This window comes from Sinocyclocheilus grahami, unplaced genomic scaffold (genome assembly GCF_001515645.1).
Source record: "Sinocyclocheilus grahami isolate Dianchi unplaced genomic scaffold, SAMN03320097.WGS_v1.1 scaffold281.1, whole genome shotgun sequence".
Classification (NCBI taxonomy): domain Eukaryota; kingdom Metazoa; phylum Chordata; class Actinopteri; order Cypriniformes; family Cyprinidae; genus Sinocyclocheilus; species Sinocyclocheilus grahami.
Genome location: NW_015505460.1, coordinates 768,096 through 790,200, shown reverse-complemented (window position 1 = coordinate 790,200; position 22,105 = coordinate 768,096). Strand labels below are relative to the sequence as shown.

The following is a 22,105-nucleotide window of genomic DNA, read 5'->3' as shown; positions in this document are numbered from 1 at the left end:
CGCTTTTGGAGCAGTAAAAATGGCTGTTTCCCCGGTAACGCTGTACACAAAGCAGCACTGTGCTCACAAACGCTGCTTTATCAGGCATTACAGGCGAGATGAAATGGAAATTAGGCCAATCACCGCAGATTAGCGTCATGCAAAGGAGGGGTTTGGAAAAATGAATCGTTGAGCGAATTGTTTGAGAGTCATTGTGCAAATAAGGTAAAAATAAATGCATATTAAAGGACAATGAAAGTGTTTTTTTGAACTTGCATGCTTGTCAACCTGTTGTTGGGGACTCTCAAAACCAAAATATGAATCTTTCATAGCCAATAATAGGGTCACTTTAATGTCTCGACTCATGAAGTGAAACGTTGTGCGTTTCATAATGAATAAAAGTTTCATTAAAAGAATGAAAATCTTTAAAAGTAATCTTAATGAAATGTATTAATTAATTTGTATTAATTAGAGATGTTCACACTTACATATTCAGTAAGGAAAATATGTCATTCATTGTTTTTATTTGATGGTCACATTATTAATACGAACCTTTCTTTAAAAAGGTATAAACGTTTTTTAAACCATAAGAAACCAGCATAAAAATCGCTTCACTAAAAATCAAAATCAAAGTGTCTTTAAAAATAAATGACTTACAATCTCACTAAATCACTGTAAGTATGAACGCCTCTTTTAGCCATCAGTGTGCAGGTGTGATGCAACTATAATTGTCTAAAATGTACTGCTCAGTACAGACTCATTGAATTACAGCACATTTAGACCAGTGCATATGAAACCTTTCTTCACGCCTCATCTGAAACTCAAACTGCGTTTTCTCCTTTGGGTTCAGGGATTCTCGCTTTTTAGCCAGGACTCAGAGATATAAAGAGATGTGCAAGTGTCTCTGCTTCCCATTAACCCAGGCATTTCCTCGCTATAGCGCACACCCGTTAAACATCCAGAGATAGCACAACGTGCTGGCTTCGTTTCACGCCTCTCCATTTTATTGTTGACGAATAGCTTGAGCAGATGGACTCGTGATCTTTGAAGATTCCAGCACGGCCAGCGTGATAAATTGGCACAGGCCTGCAACACACTGACAAAAACACACAAAACGCAGCTCACGCAGATGGAACGGCATCCCTTCCAACCTTGAATTATCTACCGTTTAAAAACTCTGGTTCAGGCCCACTTCACCTCACTCTCTCTTTCAGAGAAGGAACAAACCCAATGTCTTCATGTGCTGCACCATCTGTCCAAAACCTCGCACGAGGCTCTTTCATCTTCTTCCAGCTGTGGATGTGCACTGGATGGAGCGTGAGTAAGAGAGAGAAGAGAGGACAAGAAAGAGAAGTAAGGATCTCTCATCTGATACGCACATTAGTTTACTGGCAAACTTTCTCACCACTATAACTGATCCAAAAACATCCCAGAGACAGTGTTTGCTAAAATTCTCAGGTGTGTGCTGAATGAAACAACACTGTCCCTTTAAGATGCGATGAGAGTGATATTATATTATATTATATTGTATTATTATATTATATTAATCAAACGGATGTCTTGCCCTGAACATTGTCCCTTTAAGACGCGATGAGAGTGAAAGGAGGCGGCGCAGTTTCGCACTCTGGGTGGGAAAGAAGGGCGGGGCTAACGAGATTTGACTGACAGCTGAGCCCTGGGACGTCCAAAATCGTAGCGCCTGGGCGCTCCAAAGCAGCCAGTAAGAGCCAGAGTTCGGCCGTCAGTCATTCTCCGAGCACCAATCGGAAAGCAAAACAAGGGAATCGTTATCACTCCCGATGTATCCAACGTGGGACGAAAGAACGTCTGGATAAAAAGAAAGTAAAGTCCGGGAGGGGGGAAAACAAGCGGTTGAAACGGTCAGAAGTGCGAGGTGAATTAGTGAATTATCGGAGTTTTCGGACCGTACAACAAGATCAAGATAAAAGCTTCCCAGTTCCTTTAAACCGCGCTCAGGGTTGCTGGAGAGAGAGCGCGAGAGAAGGAACAAACGCGAGCTGCAAAGTTCACAACAGTCGGACGGCTTTACTGGAACTGTTTTGCTTCAAAAGTGGTTTATTATTATTCATTAATCTGATCCAAACGCCTGCATTCGCCGTTCGGAAACTTTATATCAAGTCCGTGAAGAAGCGAGAGCCCCAAACTTTTTTTTTTGTAGGAGTGCGGTTTTTCCTGAGGAAAAGTTTCTTTTTTTTCTTTCAACACGCTCGTATGGAGTTAATGGACACGATCTACTATGTTTTTACTTTTCATAATCACGAATCACTTGGGATCAGCACATTATAAAAACTTGAGAAACACCGCTGACGATTTAAACTCTTCGAACTAACGTTACATTTGATCCAGTGGATCTCTCTTGCCAAAACAAAGCGCCTGTCTATCTCCCATCCAGACCCCCTTTTCAACCTTTTAAGGACAACTGCATTTAGGTTTGGCTTCTGGACAAGTTTCTTGTATTGCCTCGTCGTGATTCACCTTTGATTTACTTAGTGTACGTGGTGGAGCAGGGGAGTTCACATTTTTACTGTGGATCGTTTCCAGTGCAGGACTGATGCATTGGCCAAAAACAACGCAGTATAATTTGATGTTACCGTTGGGTAAACAAACAACTTAATGAAGGCGAATTACTCGGACTCTGAGAAACTCAATAGGTTCGAGCTGTCCGTCTGTGGATGAGAGAGATCAGTCGTTAAGCGCTGAGACAACTGGATACAAAATGGCGGCGTGGCTGGGACAGATGGGATCACTTTCATATGTGTTTTATTGGCTTTTGACACTGGGACAGTTAATCAATTATAGCGCACCGTGTCCTCAAAACTGTACGTGTACGCGTGAAACGACCGACTGCAGTCATTTAGATATTACTGATGTCCCTCAAGACTTGCCTAAGAGCACTGAGCATCTGTAAGTACACAAAACTGTCCAGCCCGAACGAAATATCATTTAAAACGGTATTCTCTTCAAAATAACATGCTTTAAGTTGTTGAACACTCTTAACTAAAGTTGTCCAGGGAAGAAAATGACTCAAAAGTCACAGAATAACAAGTGGCATGTCCTATATAACGCTTTACACTTATTTAAAATTACTGACAAAAGTGTCTCTTTCATTAAAATCATGAAAGGGTATTGGTTATAAGTAGTCTCAGGCCTGGCTGTGACCTGCTGGGTTATGACATGCTAGTTACTGTCATAAGTTTGGAAACTCTTGACAGACAGTTTTAGGAGGCCTGCTGATATGAGTCAAAGTCATGAAACAATGATCACAATCACTTGTTTATTTGCTGGAAGGTAATTTTGGTCCTTAAAATCCCATATTTATTAATATTGTTAGACTAGAGTGCTAAAAAAAGCAAAGGATGAAGCTCATACTAATTAAAAAATCTCTTAATGGTTGTATTCAGAGTTTATTTTATATTGAAATTTATATTGAAACCTATTTCAAGTATTCTACCGCTCTGACAGGCATCACCTTCACCCTTTTCCACAGGACTTTTTCATAAACTGGCCATAATAATGCAGTTTAGTGGTTTTGACATTATATTTGGTCTGGTTTATAGATTATGACTTTATAAGTGCCCTATACTAAGATGGTAGATCTAGTTAGTCTCGTAGTACAAACTGAGAACAGTGGCAGTTGTTATGTTTATGGTTATCTGCCATTGTTATAAACTCCCTGATATATAGGCAATTTTTTAAGATTAACATCACACAGACATCACACACAAAAAGTATAAAGCCATTTTAATAACCGTATTTTCTTAACATTTCTCCATGACATCACTTTTATAGATGTCTTTTTTGGGCGTTAGGTGTTAATGTAATGTATCTGTGTGGCCTAGACAAAGTTTCTAAGGTGTTATCTGCCTGTGTGTTCAAGATCACAATCATAATTTTCAAAGGGAACGGTTTTACTGCCCATTATTATCTTTAACACCTTTACTGCATGTTTCATCACTGCTAAGATACCTGTTTTGTCTGTTAATTTCACAAAAGCAGCTCCCTTACTGTTCTTGTCAGGTTTAAAAGATGGTTATCACGCACAAGTTTCAACACGGAAGCGTCAACTGAAGTCATGAGTTATCTGTTGTACATTGTATATCACCCGATTCGCCAAATGACCTGGTCATTTGGTTCTTCGTTGGGCTTTATTTGAAATATATAAAGACACAAACCCAGAGATAACTTTTTAAAGATGAGAAGCTTATTAATTGTAACCGAGGGTGGCTGACATAATCGTTCTTTGTCATATAGGACTGTGAAACATTCATTACACATGATATCAGGCCTTAGATGGGAATGATTGGGCAGGTAGCTCTGTTGGTGTTCTGCCTCAAGGACTGTCTAACCTACTGCTGAGTAATCTGACCTGGTCTGCCTGAGTGCTTTAGTCTGTGGCCCTTGACTATACCATTTAAATTCATATAGTAATTTTAGTGGGAAGCTAATGTGATGTATTTCAGGATATTTTCAGCGAAATCTGGGAGATTGGACTTGATTATTGGATTGGATGGCGAAAAGTGGTCTCTGTATGACAGGTGGTTGGAGAAAAGGGGTTGAAATAAGAGGGTGTGTTTACATAAGCAAAAAAGTTGAATAAATAATTAACAATAAGATCAGGAGTGTGTATTAAGAAAGTAAATGGGCACAAATTCTGTTTCATGTTGACTGTGTTTCTAGCTACCGATCAAATTCAAATGCAGGAAAATCGGGGCCATGTTTGTCACAGATTAAGCATGAAGCGGCAATAAATAATTGATTTATTCCATATTACACTGTTAAATTGGTATATTAAATCATTTAAAGTGTCTTGTTTAAAACTAGTATTAGAAGCGGTTAAAATGCTTTGACAGTGCTTTTATTGATAGGGTGCAACCGCCCAACAGGTGATATACATTTCCTTCTGACTTTCCTTATATATGGTCTTTAAAGCGTGACCGTTTTTAATATTCAAACCTCACTGACAGCAACAGCATTAACTCAAAACAACTGGTTCCTTGTTCTTAACCAGTGGCTCTTTATCTCTCAAAAGCTCTTTATCGCTCAAAAAGGCAACTGTGGTCTATCATAATGCTGATTATTTATCATCATTAATCCCTACAACTATCCCTATTCACATGTCGCTATTCATGTTCAGCACTTTTATACGCCTCTCTGGCAATTGACAAGTAGTCAAAGCGCTAGTGCTTGTGACATCTAAATCTGTTGCTTGCGTAACCACGCCGCACAAACTCGCCCAAGGAACGTCAAACCACGTTTTAGCATTTCCATGAACTAAAAGGCATGTTCCAGCATCTTAATGTCCCTTTATCATCTGCTTTCATGTTGACAGATCCAACAGAAGCTGGATTTGAAAGTTATAGGCCAGAGATATTTTTTGGGTTGTCCTTCTGCAATATATCAATCAAGAGTAGAAAAAGCTTTGGTTGGAAAAACCCTGTGGACATGGCCTGAGTATAAAATCAAGCCTTAATACCTTCCAGTTGTCCAAATAGTTTCTCCATACTGCCCATTTTTTTTCTTTCTTTCATTTAATGGTTCCCCCATGGCTCACAGAGACCTTGATGGCAAGTAGGAAGCAGCGAGGTGTTGGCATTGTCAACACGTACATGGTCCTTTGTGGATTCAAGTTAACATTGAGATATGGGCCTTAAGACTCTATTAAGATAAAGACTGATGGAGTTATTCATGGTGAGGGTTAAAGAAATCGTTCTTTCTTTTGTATGGAATGTTGGTAACCAAACAGTTTTGGTGACCATTGACTTACATTGTATGGCCACTGAGACATTTCTCAAAATATCTTCTTTTTAGTTTCGGGTGAACTATCCCTTGAACCTGAGTGCGGAGGAGACGTTGAATTAACTGATGAATGTTATGAGTAATCTTATTGGCTTCACTGATGCATGACACAGTCCTCCAAACTCTCCATCTGCGAATTTGAAAAAGTTGTCTGAATTCCTTGTGAATTAAATTATTTTCTTTGAAAAATGTTTCTTGCATCAGATCCATCTGAAGTATAGAAAAATTAAGCCATTTTGATTATGGAAATGTATGCGTGTCTTTGGCGTCTTGCATTCATCAGGACTGACCCTTTAAAATTCAGGATAAATGAGATCCGTTTTTGATTAAATAGCTATTTGATTTTGTTTGATTCAGAGTGCTGTGAAGACTAAGGTGATGGAAACAGTTTGGCTTGATGTAACAAGCTGTATGAGTCTTAGGGTGTGTTCACACTTGTAGTTCGGTTCGTTTGGTTAATTTGGTCCGGACCAAAAAGGAAAATGATACATTTGGTCCTGGTCCGCTTAGCTTTCACTTTGGAATTTTTGACAGCGAACCTAAAGATACCGAACCTAAAGTCATGGTGATACGTTCACAACCTGATTGGTCGGGTTGAATGACATATGTTTCGGGATGGAACTTACCAAACACCCCAAACAAAAGGTGTGTTCGACTTAAAGTGGTGCTGCGGGTGTATGATATCAAAGCACCCATTAACCGACCGGTCTGCTCAGCGTCGCTTTAAGTAGAGATGCACCGATTGCAATTTTCTTGGCCGATTCCGATTTCCGATTTTTTGTTAGTGTGATCTGCCGATACCGATTTTTGCAGATTGCGATTTTCTTTCTAAGAACTATAATTGACAAGTTTTATTTTCATAAAAAAAAACACAAGTAAAAAGTCAGTAATAAAATAAGAACAAATAAAAAAAATTGCAAACAACAGCACAAATAAATGCAATAGAATAAAGAGAGCGATGAAGTTTTTCAGGTTAAGTAAGTTTTTATTCAGGTAAGAAATACTACAGAAATGAAAGTAAAGTTGATTACTTTAATTTCTGTAGTCTTCATTATAAAAATTAAATACAGATTAATGCTTACCATTAAAGTTACATGACAGACAGCAGCAGGAATATTGGACAGCGGTCCCTTTAAAAGTTTATCCACGGACCCAATATACTGTTACACAACATGCGTTCTCTTTCTCAACTATCAACCTTTTAATACATGTTAACCAGGAGTCACTCTCATTTATAATCACGGCATCGTCTGATAAAATCAACATGCATCTACACTAAAGTGCGGCTATGCAGTTGTTTTGGCTATATTATTTTTTTGTCTCAGCGCACCACCTGCGAGTAAGAAAAAAAAAAGTGCATGTGATATTAACAGACGAACTATGCTCATATTTATAATTCCAAACAATCAGTAAGCGACAGGTGCTTGGAAACGCTGTTTTGCACTCATTTATTGACGAGTCGGCTGCGGTGCGGCCAACTGAATGCGCTGCTTCTCTGCCGCTCACTGCACAGAACAGACGCTGAGAGAGGTGAGACTTCTCCGGGAAAGTAAGACCTTGCGTTCGTGGGACAGCACTGGCGAAATCTTCTAACTGATCCATAGCTAAGGTTTATCCAAAAAAGTCACTAGGTTTATCAGTATGAATATTCTATGGAAAAAAGCCGCTAAAAGGGTCTGAAAGTTGCTAAATCTAGTGCTAAAGTCGCGCTCGTGTGTGTGAGACGTGGGAGCTGATGGCAGGGGGCGGTGGATATTTGTGGCGGTCAATGTGGATATTGTGGATGAGTTCTTCTGTGTCATCACGTTCTATTACTTCTACAGCTTTAGTTTCTGAACTTTCACGCTTATACAGCTGTTCCCTCAACACAGTGCAACAGTGAAAAGGGACCCCTTTCAAACAGTGTTGCGTTCCGAACGTTGTTTAAGCGACATACACCGGTATTGCGGTATTTAAAAAATTCATATCATAACAAAAATAAACACCGGTATTCGGTATGAACCGGTATACCGCCCACCACTAATTTGAACGTTTTAGCACAGTTAGCCACTCATTTTGGTATTTGTGGCTCACAAGCTGTTTGAGACTGAGCGTGGCTTGTGCGCTCCACTAATATAGATCAGTGGTGGTGCGTGCGCTTTTGGTATAAGCGCGAAACCTGCGGAAATTACTCAATGCGCAATACAAGCACTATTTAATCGGAGCGAAAGAGACGTGTGTGAGAGAGAAGGGGTCGTCGGAGAGATGAGAGCGAGAATGCGCGGCTGATGTTATTGCCTGTGCCGCAAAAAAAAAAAAGTTTGTGGTAGCAAAACGGATCAGCTCGGAATCGGAAAGAAGTGAGACTGACCGGCCACCGATCCGGGCCGATCATGAGGAAAATCGGCCAATTCTGATCTCTGGCTGATCGATCGGTGCGTCTCTAGCTTTAAGTCGAACACACCTACACTCTTAAAAAAAAAGGTGCTTCAAAAGGTTCTTCACAGCGATGCCATAGAAGAACCATTTTTGGTTCCACAAAGAACCATTCAGTTGGAGGTTCTTTTAAAGAACCATCTCTTTCTTACCTTTTTGTAATCTGAAGAACCTTTTTTCACCACAAAGAACCTTTTGTCAAACAGAAAGATTCTTCAGATGTTAAAGGTTCTTTATGGAACCATTTAGACAAAAAGGTTCTTCTATGGCATCGTGAAGCACCTTTATTTTTAAGAGTGTAATGCCGTCTGCTGGACTAAGCGCGCTCATTGTATTTTATTTTCCCCACCTGCAAACTCACAAGGAGCTCATAAAAGGCACTTTACCTCATCGTTGCTCTACGTTTGCCCTCTGCTCATTTTATTTTGGTTACACCGCTCATTCCGTGTCGTCAAATCATGTAGCATAGCTACACATCTTGTCATTACTTCCTGTTTTTGGTTCGTTTAGAAGTATTTGGTCCGTGTTGCGTTCATATTTCATTCGAACCGCACCAGAGTTTGTTTGGAATATTTTTAGCGGTATCGGTCCACTTGTTTGGTGCGCACAAGGATTTGGATGGCAGCGTTCACGCTTACTCAAAAGAACTGCACTAAAGGCCCCGATATTCTTCAAACGAAATCGAAGAACAAACTGAAATGACGTCATTTCAAACAAAATGAGGCCGAAATGAAGTTAGTTTTGAGTTCGTTTTGGCCGTTCGAAACAGCTCACCAAAGTGAACTTTTTGGGGGAGTTTGTTTTGCCTCCTAAACACCTTTGAGCTACCATTGGTCCGTGGCGGTTACGCAGTCGGTGGGTGTGTTCTAGAACTCCGCCGCCTTTGACGTACGATTGTTTTTCCCCCCCGGTTCGTTTCTCATTCCATGGAGGCCAGACAGGAGAACACATCTTCGCGACTATCTTGCGGGCTGTGCACGGTCCAATCTTGAATGTTTTAGCCACACTTTGTTGCGTGGCCCCACAAGCTAGTACTCGGAGTGTCAAGGCCAGTCTCTCCGTAGTGGAAATCTGTGTCCTGTGCGTTTTTTTGCATGTTTCACATATGGCGATACCCTTTTCAAGAGATCGTCAAACCGCGCGGCGCACATTCAGAAGTATGAAAAATGCACTTCCTTATCTGTGCTCCGCATTTGCTGAATAAAAAGGGCAAACTCGCCATCATTCTTTCTGTTTTCGTTAAGTGGACGCACATACCATCTACGTCGCTTGTTCTTGTTTTTTTTCTTTGCCATTGAATAGATCAATGCTACTGCCAGATGTTTACGAAACTGTTCTTCTCTCACAGCCGCCATCGTTGTTGTGTTTAGGGGGTACACGTGGGTGGCGTGACACATGTTTACAACCCCGCCTCCAGCAGCACGGGGCTGTCGGAATGTTCGAAAACAGTATACCGTCGCTTAACCTTTTTGAATTTCTTTTTGCCCTCAAACGAAGAATGAAAAAGAGCTTTGTTTGAAGTATATCGGGGCCTTAACAGAGCAATCGCATCAGAGTTTGTTTTAATCAAACCAAATATGGTTTGATATATATTGAACACACCCTTACTTCTCAAAGTAAACTACAACAACCCTTTGGTGGCCCTCCTGATTGTTTTGAAAGCAGAGGGGGGGTGGTGGTTGGTTTGTATGTGCAACCTGGGTTGCCACATGTGTGAATGTAGTTTGGTCACCCTTTAGGCTTGGTGAACAGCCTGCCAGACTTTTCTCACCACCGCAAAGGGGGTTTGATGCGTTTTTATGCATTGTGGGGGACAGTCTTTTCTTTACGCTCCCTGTCACCTGTTGTGGAGCTGCTGTGTAAACCTGGGCCCATATTCACAAAACATTTTATCTTACCACTAAGAGTTCTCCTAAATAGCAGTAAAAGTTTTTAGCTAAGTTTTCTCTTAAAACCTATTCACAAAGCTGCTGAGACAAACTTTTACTAAGGAATAGAGAGAAGTCTTAAGCTAAGAGTAAGGGCGGGGTTGACCTCGTTGTTTTGGATGATGTCAGCATACTTACTAACTATGCACACAATGATTGGCTGATAGTCTCTGTCAGAGATTTATTCATAGAAATAGCAATATTATGTTGCAATATTCAAATAAAGGTTTTAAAATAAAAATGTTAATTGCCACATTCAAATAAAGATTTAAAAATGCAGGCTAAGTGTCACTAATTAAACAAGTAGGCTATATATTCAGCTAATTGTCAGCGTCTTATATGTGTGCTTCCCGTAAACAATTAGTCAATAGGCCTATGCATTAGGGCTGCCCTCGACTAAAGATTTTTCTGGTCGACTAGTAGTCGTTCATTTTAAGCATTAGTCAACTATTAGTCGCACTTTTATTAATAAACTATATAAATCATAATAATGAGCCTTAATTGCCTACATAGCCTAATAAGCGCTCAAGCGCACGCAAAAAAAGGCTTGCCACAGCGCACCGGCAAATATAATAATTATGAATGTGTTAGGGAAAAACAGTAAGTACACTGCAATAACGTTTTAATAATTTATTGTTACACTAATGCTTTCTGTTTTCGTTTTAAGAGATGAAGCCGGTGAGACTGACTCATCATCTCTGCAGTATGCGCCTGTATGCATGTTTCATACGGATTACATAATCTGAGAATATTTGTTTTCTATGTGAATTTTTTTTTCATTTAAAAGTTTCAATCTCTATAGATATATTTTTCATGTCTGTAATAAGGCAAGCATACACGGAGTTTCGAAGTGCTCAAGTTCACAGAGTCCGAGACGGCAGAAAGCGCATCCTGTTTGCTTTCATTATTTAACAAAAGTGCGACGTTTCATTGTTATTCTGAGTGCACACGAATAAACGTAGAGTCTTTACAGATACAAAAGATGCATTGCTCTTATCTGTATGACCAAAATGACGAAGTATTTTAAAGAGAAAATGATCGCACCGGCACCTCCATCTGTCATGCAGTAGTCCAAGCGTGCTGCTGTTCAGCTTCCACACTCTGCACAAACACGTGAACAGTGCACTTTTTTCTAGGCTAACATTAGATTGAGCTGCCATGTAAAGTTGCTACTATGTACATTTTTCAGATGATAAGCCATATTTGAGGTCGATGAATGTTAGGACTTAGGAGAGCATATGGATGTCCTGCCGGATGTACTATATTACCACATAGACCAGCCGCAAGAACAGCTATATATTTAGGATATAATAAAAGATATACATTTCATTGCATTTTTATATTTATTCCAAAATAATAGCTAAAGGCAGTTACAATCTGAACAATATTTTGGAAACAGTTTACTTTACAATAATGTTTCATTAGTTTTCATTAGTCTCTAGTCATAAGAGAGGGGAAGTTGTGGCCTAATGGTTAGAGAGTTGGACTCGTAACCCAAAGTTTGCGGGTTCGAGTCTCATACCGGCAGGGATTGTAGGTGGGGGGAGTGAATGTACAGCGCTCTCTCCCACCTTCAATACCACGACTAAGGTACCCTTGAGCAAGGCACTGAACCCCCAACTGCTCCCCGGGCGCCGCAGCAAAAAATGGCTGCCCACTGCTCCGGGTGTGTTCACTGATGTGTGTGTGTGCACTTTGGATGGGATAAATGTAGAGCACTAATTCCGAGTATGGGTCACCATACTTGGCCACATGTCACTTCACTTCAGTTAACATGAACGAAGAATAAACAATAGTTTATATTGTTTATTATATAAAAAACCTACTTCTACAGCATTTATTAATCTTAGTTCATATTAATTTCAGCATTTACTAATGCACTATTAAAATCCAAAGTTGTTTGTTAACATTAGTTTATGCACTGTGAACTAACACGAACTAACACGAACTAATGTAAACAAAGATGAATAAATACTGTAATAAATGTTCATTGTTTGTTCATGTTAGTTAACACATTAAATGACACCTTATGATGTTACCAATGTTACCAATATTTTTTATTTGTGAACTGATGTTCAGCTGTTCTTTTTAATAGTCAACTTTATTTCGGGTCATTGTCATAAAAGCTCTGTAAACACTGCCACAGACACAAATATATATCTTTTCAATTCATCACGCTGAATGCTCACTAAAAACTGACACAGTCATAACGTTTCAGACCATTTCAAGTTTTATTTTGATATGACACAAAGTAGTGGTATCTAAGCGGGAGAGTTGTTTACTTACTTTATAATTAATAATTTATGCATTTAGCAGATGCTTTTATCCAAAGCGACTTACAGTGCATTCAGGCTATAAATTTTTTACCAGTATGTGTGTTCTCTGGGATTTGAACCCACAACCTGTTGCGCTGCTAACGCAATGCTCTACCACTGAGCCAAGAGCTCGCACGAAAACAAGAAGCGGGATTTATCACATGAACCAATCACATTCAATCATAACCGATCATATCCAATTATAGCGCGATGAAGACATTTCCTCCTCTCACGTGACTTTCACCCATTCATTCTCAATTACAACCCAGAAAAGTCACGGCACACTAACAGGTCTCTGTTATAAGTCTATGGACTGAAGGGAGGCAAGCCTCTGCTGTAACTTTACCTGTGGGATGGGTGTCGCTGTTGGACTGTTACTTTATTAAAACGAGTTACTTTTATACTTTTAATGCCATATTTAGTAATTGCAATTTATGTTTGTAATATCGATTATTTTGCCATCCAATTTTTTGAGGAGACACTGCCTCCTTTGCCTCCTCGGAGGGAACGCCCCTGATCTTCATCTACTTCTCCGATCCATTGTTTATTCTTTCAACGTGTGGAAACCAGTCAGCAGTATGTCATTAGCAGTCAAACTCGTTTTGATGCTTGTTCATTTCGTTATCGGAGCAGTATGCTTTATTAATCCCATTGCTGTAAATTTGGGTCACTCTCAAAAACAGCAACTTGCATTCTAGATTTTTGACAGCATAACGCATAACACATGTAAAAGCTGAACTGGTTTGCTCCAGGTGTGTGCGGTAGCCTGGAGCGGAGTTTGCTTGCGTTATCGGATTGTGAGTTAAAGGAGTGCCTTGCCATGTTTAGCTTGGCCTGCATGGCACAGAGGTTAACGGCACCTTCCGTTAGCACTGCTCTTGTGGAGTTTCCATGCATTCAAGGACATTTTATCCATTGATTTATGCCCAGGCCTTTTCCAGTCAGCCAAAATTCAAGGTTTTGTCTGTTAATGTACATAAAACATGAAACTAGCGATTTAATGGCGAGTTGACAGAGCGAATATCTTCTTTTTGGACTAGTTTAGATGTAGACGAGTGTTGTTATGTCTCGGTTAGGGGAATAGCAGCCACACTAGTACCAGAATTGAAATTCCAAAAGGATCAAACAAATATTCCAGATTCTCTTTCTGTTGAGACACATTTGAGCACCTCCTTCTCTCCCCTCCTTTGTTTAAGTGTCTACAAAGTGATGGATGACTCATCTGTAAATTCTGTACATCTGGTAAGAGTTTGGAGATCTGGAAAAGACATAAAAAAGAGTGAAAGAAAGGGGAGGGGTGAGAGAATTGGAGAGTAACAGGCCTTATAGAGCACCCCCAGCACATTTGGTCTGGAGACTAAAATCACCATTTAACGTTCTGTGAAAGCATTACTGACAAACTATCCCTTAACCCCATACTGCGTATAGTTTCCAGACGTTTTATGGCATTAAACCATAATGTGCAGGCGTATAGGTTGATATGCATATTCTGTTGATCAGCAGTTTTTGTGATCAGGAACATTAATGCAAATGCGCAACTTCTGCTTATTTCTGTATTTTTCAACGTTTTTGTTTTCTTTTCTCCATTTTTTGAGCTAATCAGTATCCATGAATCAAAATTATCAACACACCTTTCTCATGTTTAACGGCGCTGCTGCTCTTATAATAATAATATTATTAATACTAATACTAATACTACTAATAATTTTGTTTTAGTCATTATGTTGTATATTTTTGTCATTTTTATTTTTATTATTTAATATGTACATATAGTTTTTATACATTTTTATTTTGGTACATCAAGTCAAACTAAATGAAAGGAAGTGTGTTGCTTTGGCAACTAGCTGAAATTAAATAAGTTTTAATAATTTGCTTATTTTTAAATAACAGAGTTTTTTTTTGTTAACTGTAATAACCTAGGTCTATATTAACAATAATAATAATAATTGTACAATATCATAATTATTTTATAATTATTAAATGCATATAGACTAAATATAATACTAATACTAGTCTGATATATTTGGTCACGATTGAGTGTATGTAAATGTGCATATAATATTATTTTTATTGATTTCTTTTCTATTTAGATGATTGGCAAAAAGTCCTATATATACAGTATCTTTGCTGTGTTTGAATTGTTCCCTGGTATGTACATATGTAAATTTGACTCTGCTGGTCATACAGACCCACAAAATTAAATTTGATGAATATACTGCTGAAGTTGACCACTCTGATGTTTCCGGCTAAACTAGTGGTGCAATTACTCCAGAGTTTTCCTTTCTGTTAAGATAATAAACCATATGCAGGGGGAAACTCTGTAATCTAACAATCACTTGTTCTGTTCACTTTGAAGTTTTCTGGAACAATCTGTCACGAGCTGGTCGAGAGTTGTTTACTTACTTTATAATTAATAATTTATGCATTTAGCAGATGCTTTTATCCAAAGCGACTTACAGTGCATTCAGGCTATAAATTTTTTACCAGTATGTGTGTTCTCTGGGATTTGAACCCACAACCTGTTGCGCTGCTAACGCAATGCTCTACCACTGAGCCAAGAGCTCGCACGAAAACAAGAAGCGGGATTTATCACATGAACCAATCACATTCAATCATAACCGATCATATCCAATTATAGCGCGATGAAGACATTTCCTCCTCTCACGTGACTTTCACCCATTCATTCTCAATTACAACCCAGAAAAGTCACGGCACACTAACAGGTCTCTGTTATAAGTCTATGGACTGAAGGGAGGCAAGCCTCTGCTGTAACTTTACCTGTGGGATGGGTGTCGCTGTTGGACTGTTACTTTATTAAAACGAGTTACTTTTATACTTTTAATGCCATATTTAGTAATTGCAATTTATGTTTGTAATATCGATTATTTTGCCATCCAATTTTTTGAGGAGACACTGCCTCCTTTGCCTCCTCGGAGGGAACGCCCCTGATCTTCATCTACTTCTCCGATCCATTGTTTATTCTTTCAACGTGTGGAAACCAGTCAGCAGTATGTCATTAGCAGTCAAACTCGTTTTGATGCTTGTTCATTTCGTTATCGGAGCAGTATGCTTTATTAATCCCATTGCTGTAAATTTGGGTCACTCTCAAAAACAGCAACTTGCATTCTAGATTTTTGACAGCATAACGCATAACACATGTAAAAGCTGAACTGGTTTGCTCCAGGTGTGTGCGGTAGCCTGGAGCGGAGTTTGCTTGCGTTATCGGATTGTGAGTTAAAGGAGTGCCTTGCCATGTTTAGCTTGGCCTGCATGGCACAGAGGTTAACGGCACCTTCCGTTAGCACTGCTCTTGTGGAGTTTCCATGCATTCAAGGACATTTTATCCATTGATTTATGCCCAGGCCTTTTCCAGTCAGCCAAAATTCAAGGTTTTGTCTGTTAATGTACATAAAACATGAAACTAGCGATTTAATGGCGAGTTGACAGAGCGAATATCTTCTTTTTGGACTAGTTTAGATGTAGACGAGTGTTGTTATGTCTCGGTTAGGGGAATAGCAGCCACACTAGTACCAGAATTGAAATTCCAAAAGGATCAAACAAATATTCCAGATTCTCTTTCTGTTGAGACACATTTGAGCACCTCCTTCTCTCCCCTCCTTTGTTTAAGTGTCTACAAAGTGATGGATGACTCATCTGTAAATTCTGTACATCTGGTAAGAGTTTAGAGATCTGGAAAAGACATAAAAAAGAGTGAAAGAAAGGGGAGGGGTGAGAGAATTGGAGAGTAACAGGCCTTATAGAGCACCCCCAGCACATTTGGTCTGGAGACTAAAATCACCATTTAACGTTCTGTGAAAGCATTACTGACAAACTATCCCTTAACCCCATACTGCGTATAGTTTCCAGACGTTTTATGGCATTAAACCATAATGTGCAGGCGTATAGGTTGATATGCATATTCTGTTGATCAGCAGTTTTTGTGATCAGGAACATTAATGCAAATGCGCAACTTCTGCTTATTTCTGTATTTTTCAACGTTTTTGTTTTCTTTTCTCCATTTTTTGAGCTAATCAGTATCCATGAATCAAAATTATCAACACACCTTTCTCATGTTTAACGGCGCTGCTGCTCTTATAATAATAATATTATTAATACTAATACTAATACTACTACTAATAATAATTTTGTTTTAGTCATTATGTTGTATATTTTTGTCATTTTTATTTTTATTATTTAATATGTACATATAGTTTTTATACATTTTTATTTTGGTACATCAAGTCAAACTAAATGAAAGGAAGTGTGTTGCTTTGGCAACTAGCTGAAATTAAATAAGTTTTAATAATTTGCTTATTTTTAAATAACAGAGTTTTTTTTTGTTAACTGTAATAACCTAGGTCTATATTAACAATAATAATAATAATTGTACAATATCATAATTATTTTATAATTATTAAATGCATATAGACTAAATATAATACTAATACTAGTCTGATATATTTGGTCACGATTGAGTGTATGTAAATGTGCATATAATATTATTTTTATTGATTTCTTTTCTATTTAGATGATTGGCAAAAAGTCCTATATATACAGTATCTTTGCTGTGTTTGAATTGTTCCCTGGTATGTACATATGTAAATTTGACTCTGCTGGTCATACAGACCCACAAAATTAAATTTGATGAATATACTGCTGAAGTTGACCACTCTGATGTTTCCGGCTAAACTAGTGGTGCAATTACTCCAGAGTTTTCCTTTCTGTTAAGATAATAAACCATATGCAGGGGGAAACTCTGTAATCTAACAATCACTTGTTCTGTTCACTTTGAAGTTTTCTGGAACAATCTGTCACGAGCTGGTCTGTAACTATGCAGGACGTATTTTCACTCCCTTGGTTTTCATTATAAGATTAAAAATTAAACAAATGTGTATATAATCAAGTGTGAGCATGTTGGACTTTTGCCTGGCATCTGTGGTTCTGGTACTGACTCGGCCTAAGGCAAAAAGAGACCCTTTTCTTACTGGCTCCTGGGGCCAATTTCTGTCATCTACTTTCTTTAAAATGCGTCTGGTTTGTCTTGGATTTAAGCTTCATGTTACTCTGATTTCTTTTGTTTGTTGGCTTTTTTCTCATATTTAATTTCTTGCTCTCCCACCGTGTAATGTTCACTTCCTGATGATCTTTATCTCATGATCTTGACTCTAGATTCGATACTCTCGCTCCCTTTTCTTTGCTTTGTTTGGACTGTCGGCAGAAGCTCCTGGCTTCACTATCAGTGGTGTTGCCTGGCTGTAAATGGTCTTTATGGCAGGAAACAAGAGAGAAAGGAGCACAAGCTGTGCGGCTTTTGGCGAAGCAAGTGTCTGTCCATCTGGTCTCTCGCTCTTTGCTTCGCTCAGTGCTGTGACAGAGGAGTTATTCTTTGACTAGTTTATGGCCCTCTGAAACAGGGTGCATTAAAGACGCTTCTGTCTTCCAGCTGCATCATAAAGCTCCATCATTGACATCATTTCACACTTCCAAAGATCGAAGTTCACACTCCGCTTATCAGCGATAAAGATAGATAAAGATCGTCTCTTTGCCGTTCGACTCACAATATGGCCCTTGAGGGAAAAACTGACATAACAGAGTCATTTTTATTGTTAATATAACAGGCCATAACTATATAATGTATATTATTTCCAATACCTTATTGAGCCAGCATGTCAGAGCTCAGTTCGGTGTCGGCATATCAACAGGTCCATGTTGTTTACACTCAAATCAATGTGATTATATTTGAGAATGTATTATCATTCTGGCCTAAAATAAAAAAAATAAAAAAAGTTCAGTATGTTATTGGGAATTTATTTTAGTTGTGTTTCTCTTCCCCCACCCCCGGTCATTTCCTAAATGACTTTGACCTTTGTTAGGTGTGAATGTTCTCGTACCCTTGGTTTCCTGGCATAGGAAACTGTTGGCCGTTTGCCTTCAAGTTTAATGGAAACGAGAAAAATAGACATCAATGGCTGTTAGAGTTGAAGTTGAATTTACTAGCCTGTACTAGTGCGGTTAGGTTAGAAGTCATTCTTGTCATGGCTATAAAATGGTTGAATAGCATGTAGAAGTGTGTGAGCTCTCTGTTCTCACTGAAATTGAAGTGAGCTGAGCAGATAGAGGATGATTGGATAATTCTTGAATATAGCATTATTAGAGCTGGAAAAGCATATTGCACTCACCTTTCCTTAAAGGGAATTTCAACTGCGCTCACTAGTTTCTTAACGATCCAAAAAAGTGTTTCTGGTTTCCTTTAAGGGTCCAGTCGGCCTGCAGGACTCTCTGAGGAAGAGAAGAGGTGTTTCTTTAGCTCAGAGTAAAGACCAGTGGGTTTGTTAATGGTTTGATTCATAATAGGCATGAAACATATCGTTTAAGAATAGAAACATGATCATATCGTCTGAGTTTGCAAATATATTTACGCATACAGTCATGTTTAATTAGTCGACTTGTGCTACATTTTTCATTAATTTCTTCAGATTTCTGGCAATATTTCTAGCCTTGATACACAATAATATAGAAATATAAAATAGAATATAAAGAGATTTAATAATAAATATGATAAAGCATACAGCTTAATCATCATCACTGGTTTTAATTTTCTTTGTCAGACTTAAATGTTCATTTTCAATATTGTATTAAAATCAATTTTTTTTATATATGAATTGAAGCGTTTTTCTGCCAAATTGTATTAGGAAGCAATTGTTTTTTTTTTTGGCAATACGCTGAAACATTCAAACCTAGTAAGTGAAATCATTAAAGTTCGCATGATGCAACTTAATGTTTTGGTTATTTTTACATATTTCTGTTCAAACAGGGGAAATATCAGTAGGCTTATATTCTTGAACTTGAACTTAATACTCATCAAAGAATCCTGAAAAAAAATAATGATTTACTCAAAAACTGTTTTCAACATCATGTGACACTGAAAACTGGAGTAATGGCCATCACAGGAATAAATTACATTTATTACAAGTATACTATTGTTTTTACATGAAAAAAAAATCTTACTGACCCCAAATGTTCATACAGTGCATTTTTGTATACTGACCCTAAACTTTTGTGCCTCAAAGTTAACAGACATGGACTAAAAGCCACAAAACTCCAGTGTTAGCCACAAAAAAACCTGCCTGCTGTACGGTTACAACGACCATGTGATTTATGCCCCAAAGGTCAGCCTGAAGGTGTGAAAGTTAGTGTTATCTGATAAGATAAAGCGGCTTAAACAAAGTGGAGCCACTGAGAATTAAACACGGTGATTATATAAACACTCTCATATCCTTTTTGGCTGGTAAGACATAGGTCAGTTCTCCAAACATCACGAGGTCCCCATGAAGACTGATGCGATCTAGTCTGAGCCTTTTGTCTGATTGGCTGAATAACAGTAAAACATTTAAATGACTGTAACACTTCCCACCACTTTATTAGCTCCACCCACTAACACCTGATAGAGCTGTTGGCAAACACATTATATCTTAGTCCAGATGATTGTAAAATGGCTTAACCCAGTATTTGGTCTCCTTTTCAGCCCTCAAAATTCTGTAGTGGAAACTAATATGAGCATTAGTCAGTAATGGGTGTGTGAAAGACGAGATTGTGGGTTTCATTACTCTCACTCTTAACAATTTGCAGGTTGGAAACAGCTAAAGCAGATTAGTGACTAGCATTCTACATGACGTAGATGATTTTCTAGGCACTATTCGTGCCCCCTGGCGAGCCTCTCAAAGCCTGCAATTTTTGACTTTGCTTTGGTATAATTAGGTAATTGCCTCATGGTACAGGACTGCAATTTTGCTGTGTTCACCTCTGTCAGACGATTGCCTTGAGGGCAGCTCACTCTGTTATTATCTCCGCCGAGCCACAGAAGCATTGTGACAGTTTTGCCTGTTCAACTTAACCAAATAAAGTACTAAATTGCGTTCTAGTTTATGTAACTTTACCGCTTGAATAGGGACAAATTGAGCTACTAAGAGTGTGATTAGCAAACTTTTTACTTTTTTCAGTATACAATCCCAGTTTGAGAAGGCCATCGTAAATATAGTCCATGTCTGTTCTTTCTCAAGTTTGTATACATACAGCTTCACAGTCTGCAGTTGACAGCTCAGGGTGAGAAACAGACACATTATTTAGTGTGTTAGGTAATTCCGCTTCTTTACAACCAGCTGTAGCCCCACAAACCTGTCAAAATCGACTCGGCAGACGGAAGAACAGCCATCCAGTTGTTTCTTTACAAGCGCAGATGAGCTGCTGATTAAAACGTTTAACACTGCTAAGTGGAACTTGATGGGTGTGCCATTGAATCTGTTAGTCAGGGAGTTGAAGATAATCCGAAAGTCAATACCTGGTGTTTGCAGGAACAAGCAGCGTTCTAAACGGATTTTACAGGTGGACACTTCCTGTTACACTGTGATCGTTGCCCCATAGACTTACAATGGAAGTGCAAAACTGCCAACTGTTTAACCTGGATTGTTCAAAAAACTTATATATAAACAAATATACATTTGCCGAAACATTTAGCCCTGAATATTTGTTTACAAAATATACATTTAACCTAATATATTCCTTAAAAAAAATTACTCTATTATATTTTTAATTGAGAACTCTTTAAAAAAAATAAAAATTTGAATAATATACCTGGAAAAATATATCTGTTTCAAATAAAGGCTGTTTTTTTTTTTTTTTTGCTTTAAAAAAAAAAAAGGTAAGAATGTATCACGGTTTCCACAAAAATATTAAGCAGTGTAACTGTTTTCAACATTGATAAAAATAAGAAACTAAATCATATTAGAATGATTTCTGAAGGATTATGTGACACTGAAGACTGGAGTGATGATAAAAACAAAACAAGATTTGCATCACAGGAATCAATTACATTTTAAAATATATTAAAACAGAAAAGTTATTTTAATTTGTAATAATATTTTACATTATTACCGTTTTTGTTGTATTTTTGATCAAAGCCTTGGTAAGTGGTGTTGGAGAATAACTAATTGCATGTAACGGAGTTACGTAATTGAATTACAAAATAAATGTAATTGTACTTCGTTACAGTTACTGAGAAAAACGTGTAATTAAACTACAGTTACATATGAAAATGTTAACAATTACAAAAGGGGTCACATCTGAATGTTTTCTCACACACCCATATACAGATGTAATTGATATCTTTCCCAAATTGAAATATATTGAACCTAAAATATATTTAAAGAACAATCTCAAAGTAAAAAGAGGTGCTGAAGTCTGATTTTGTGGTGTGCTGTGCTTTAAATTCAATTATAATCTTAATTCAAGTGAATAAAGATTTTGAAAGTCTGACAGTAATCAGTGTTGAGTACTACTGTAAGGTTAACCCTGTCTGGTTTAAATGTTTGAAAATGATTCATTGTTAAAAACATTCATTAGAAATTTAGAAAAGTAATCAAAATGTAATCCGTTCAAATCCAACCAACCTGCATCATTTTCATGTCTAAAAATAATAAAAAATGGAAAAAAAATACTGCCAAGTGCTCCTGCAAAATATCAAATCAGTTAACACTAAATCCCTTTTTAATCCAATTACTCTTACTATAAACAATGCAGAATGAATGGTGCGGCCCATCCAAAAGGAAAATCTGAGCATGCAGTAGCTTAGGAGCGAAGGAAGAAACCACAGAG

General features: G+C 38.0%; 1 protein-coding gene across 1 annotated transcript in view; it reads left to right on the top strand.

Annotated features, from left to right (window-relative positions):
• The first annotated feature begins 1,735 nt into the window (after window positions 1-1,735).
• The window catches only part of LOC107600281 (leucine-rich repeats and immunoglobulin-like domains protein 1), a 44,537-nt gene continuing 24,167 nt past the window's right edge, over window positions 1,736-22,105 (top strand). Inside the window, exon 1 of the mRNA XM_016292131.1 lies at window positions 1,736-2,904. Within this exon, the coding sequence (XP_016147617.1) occupies window positions 2,717-2,904 (188 nt within the window). The 5' untranslated portion in view covers window positions 1,736-2,716. The remainder of the gene's footprint in view (window positions 2,905-22,105) is intronic.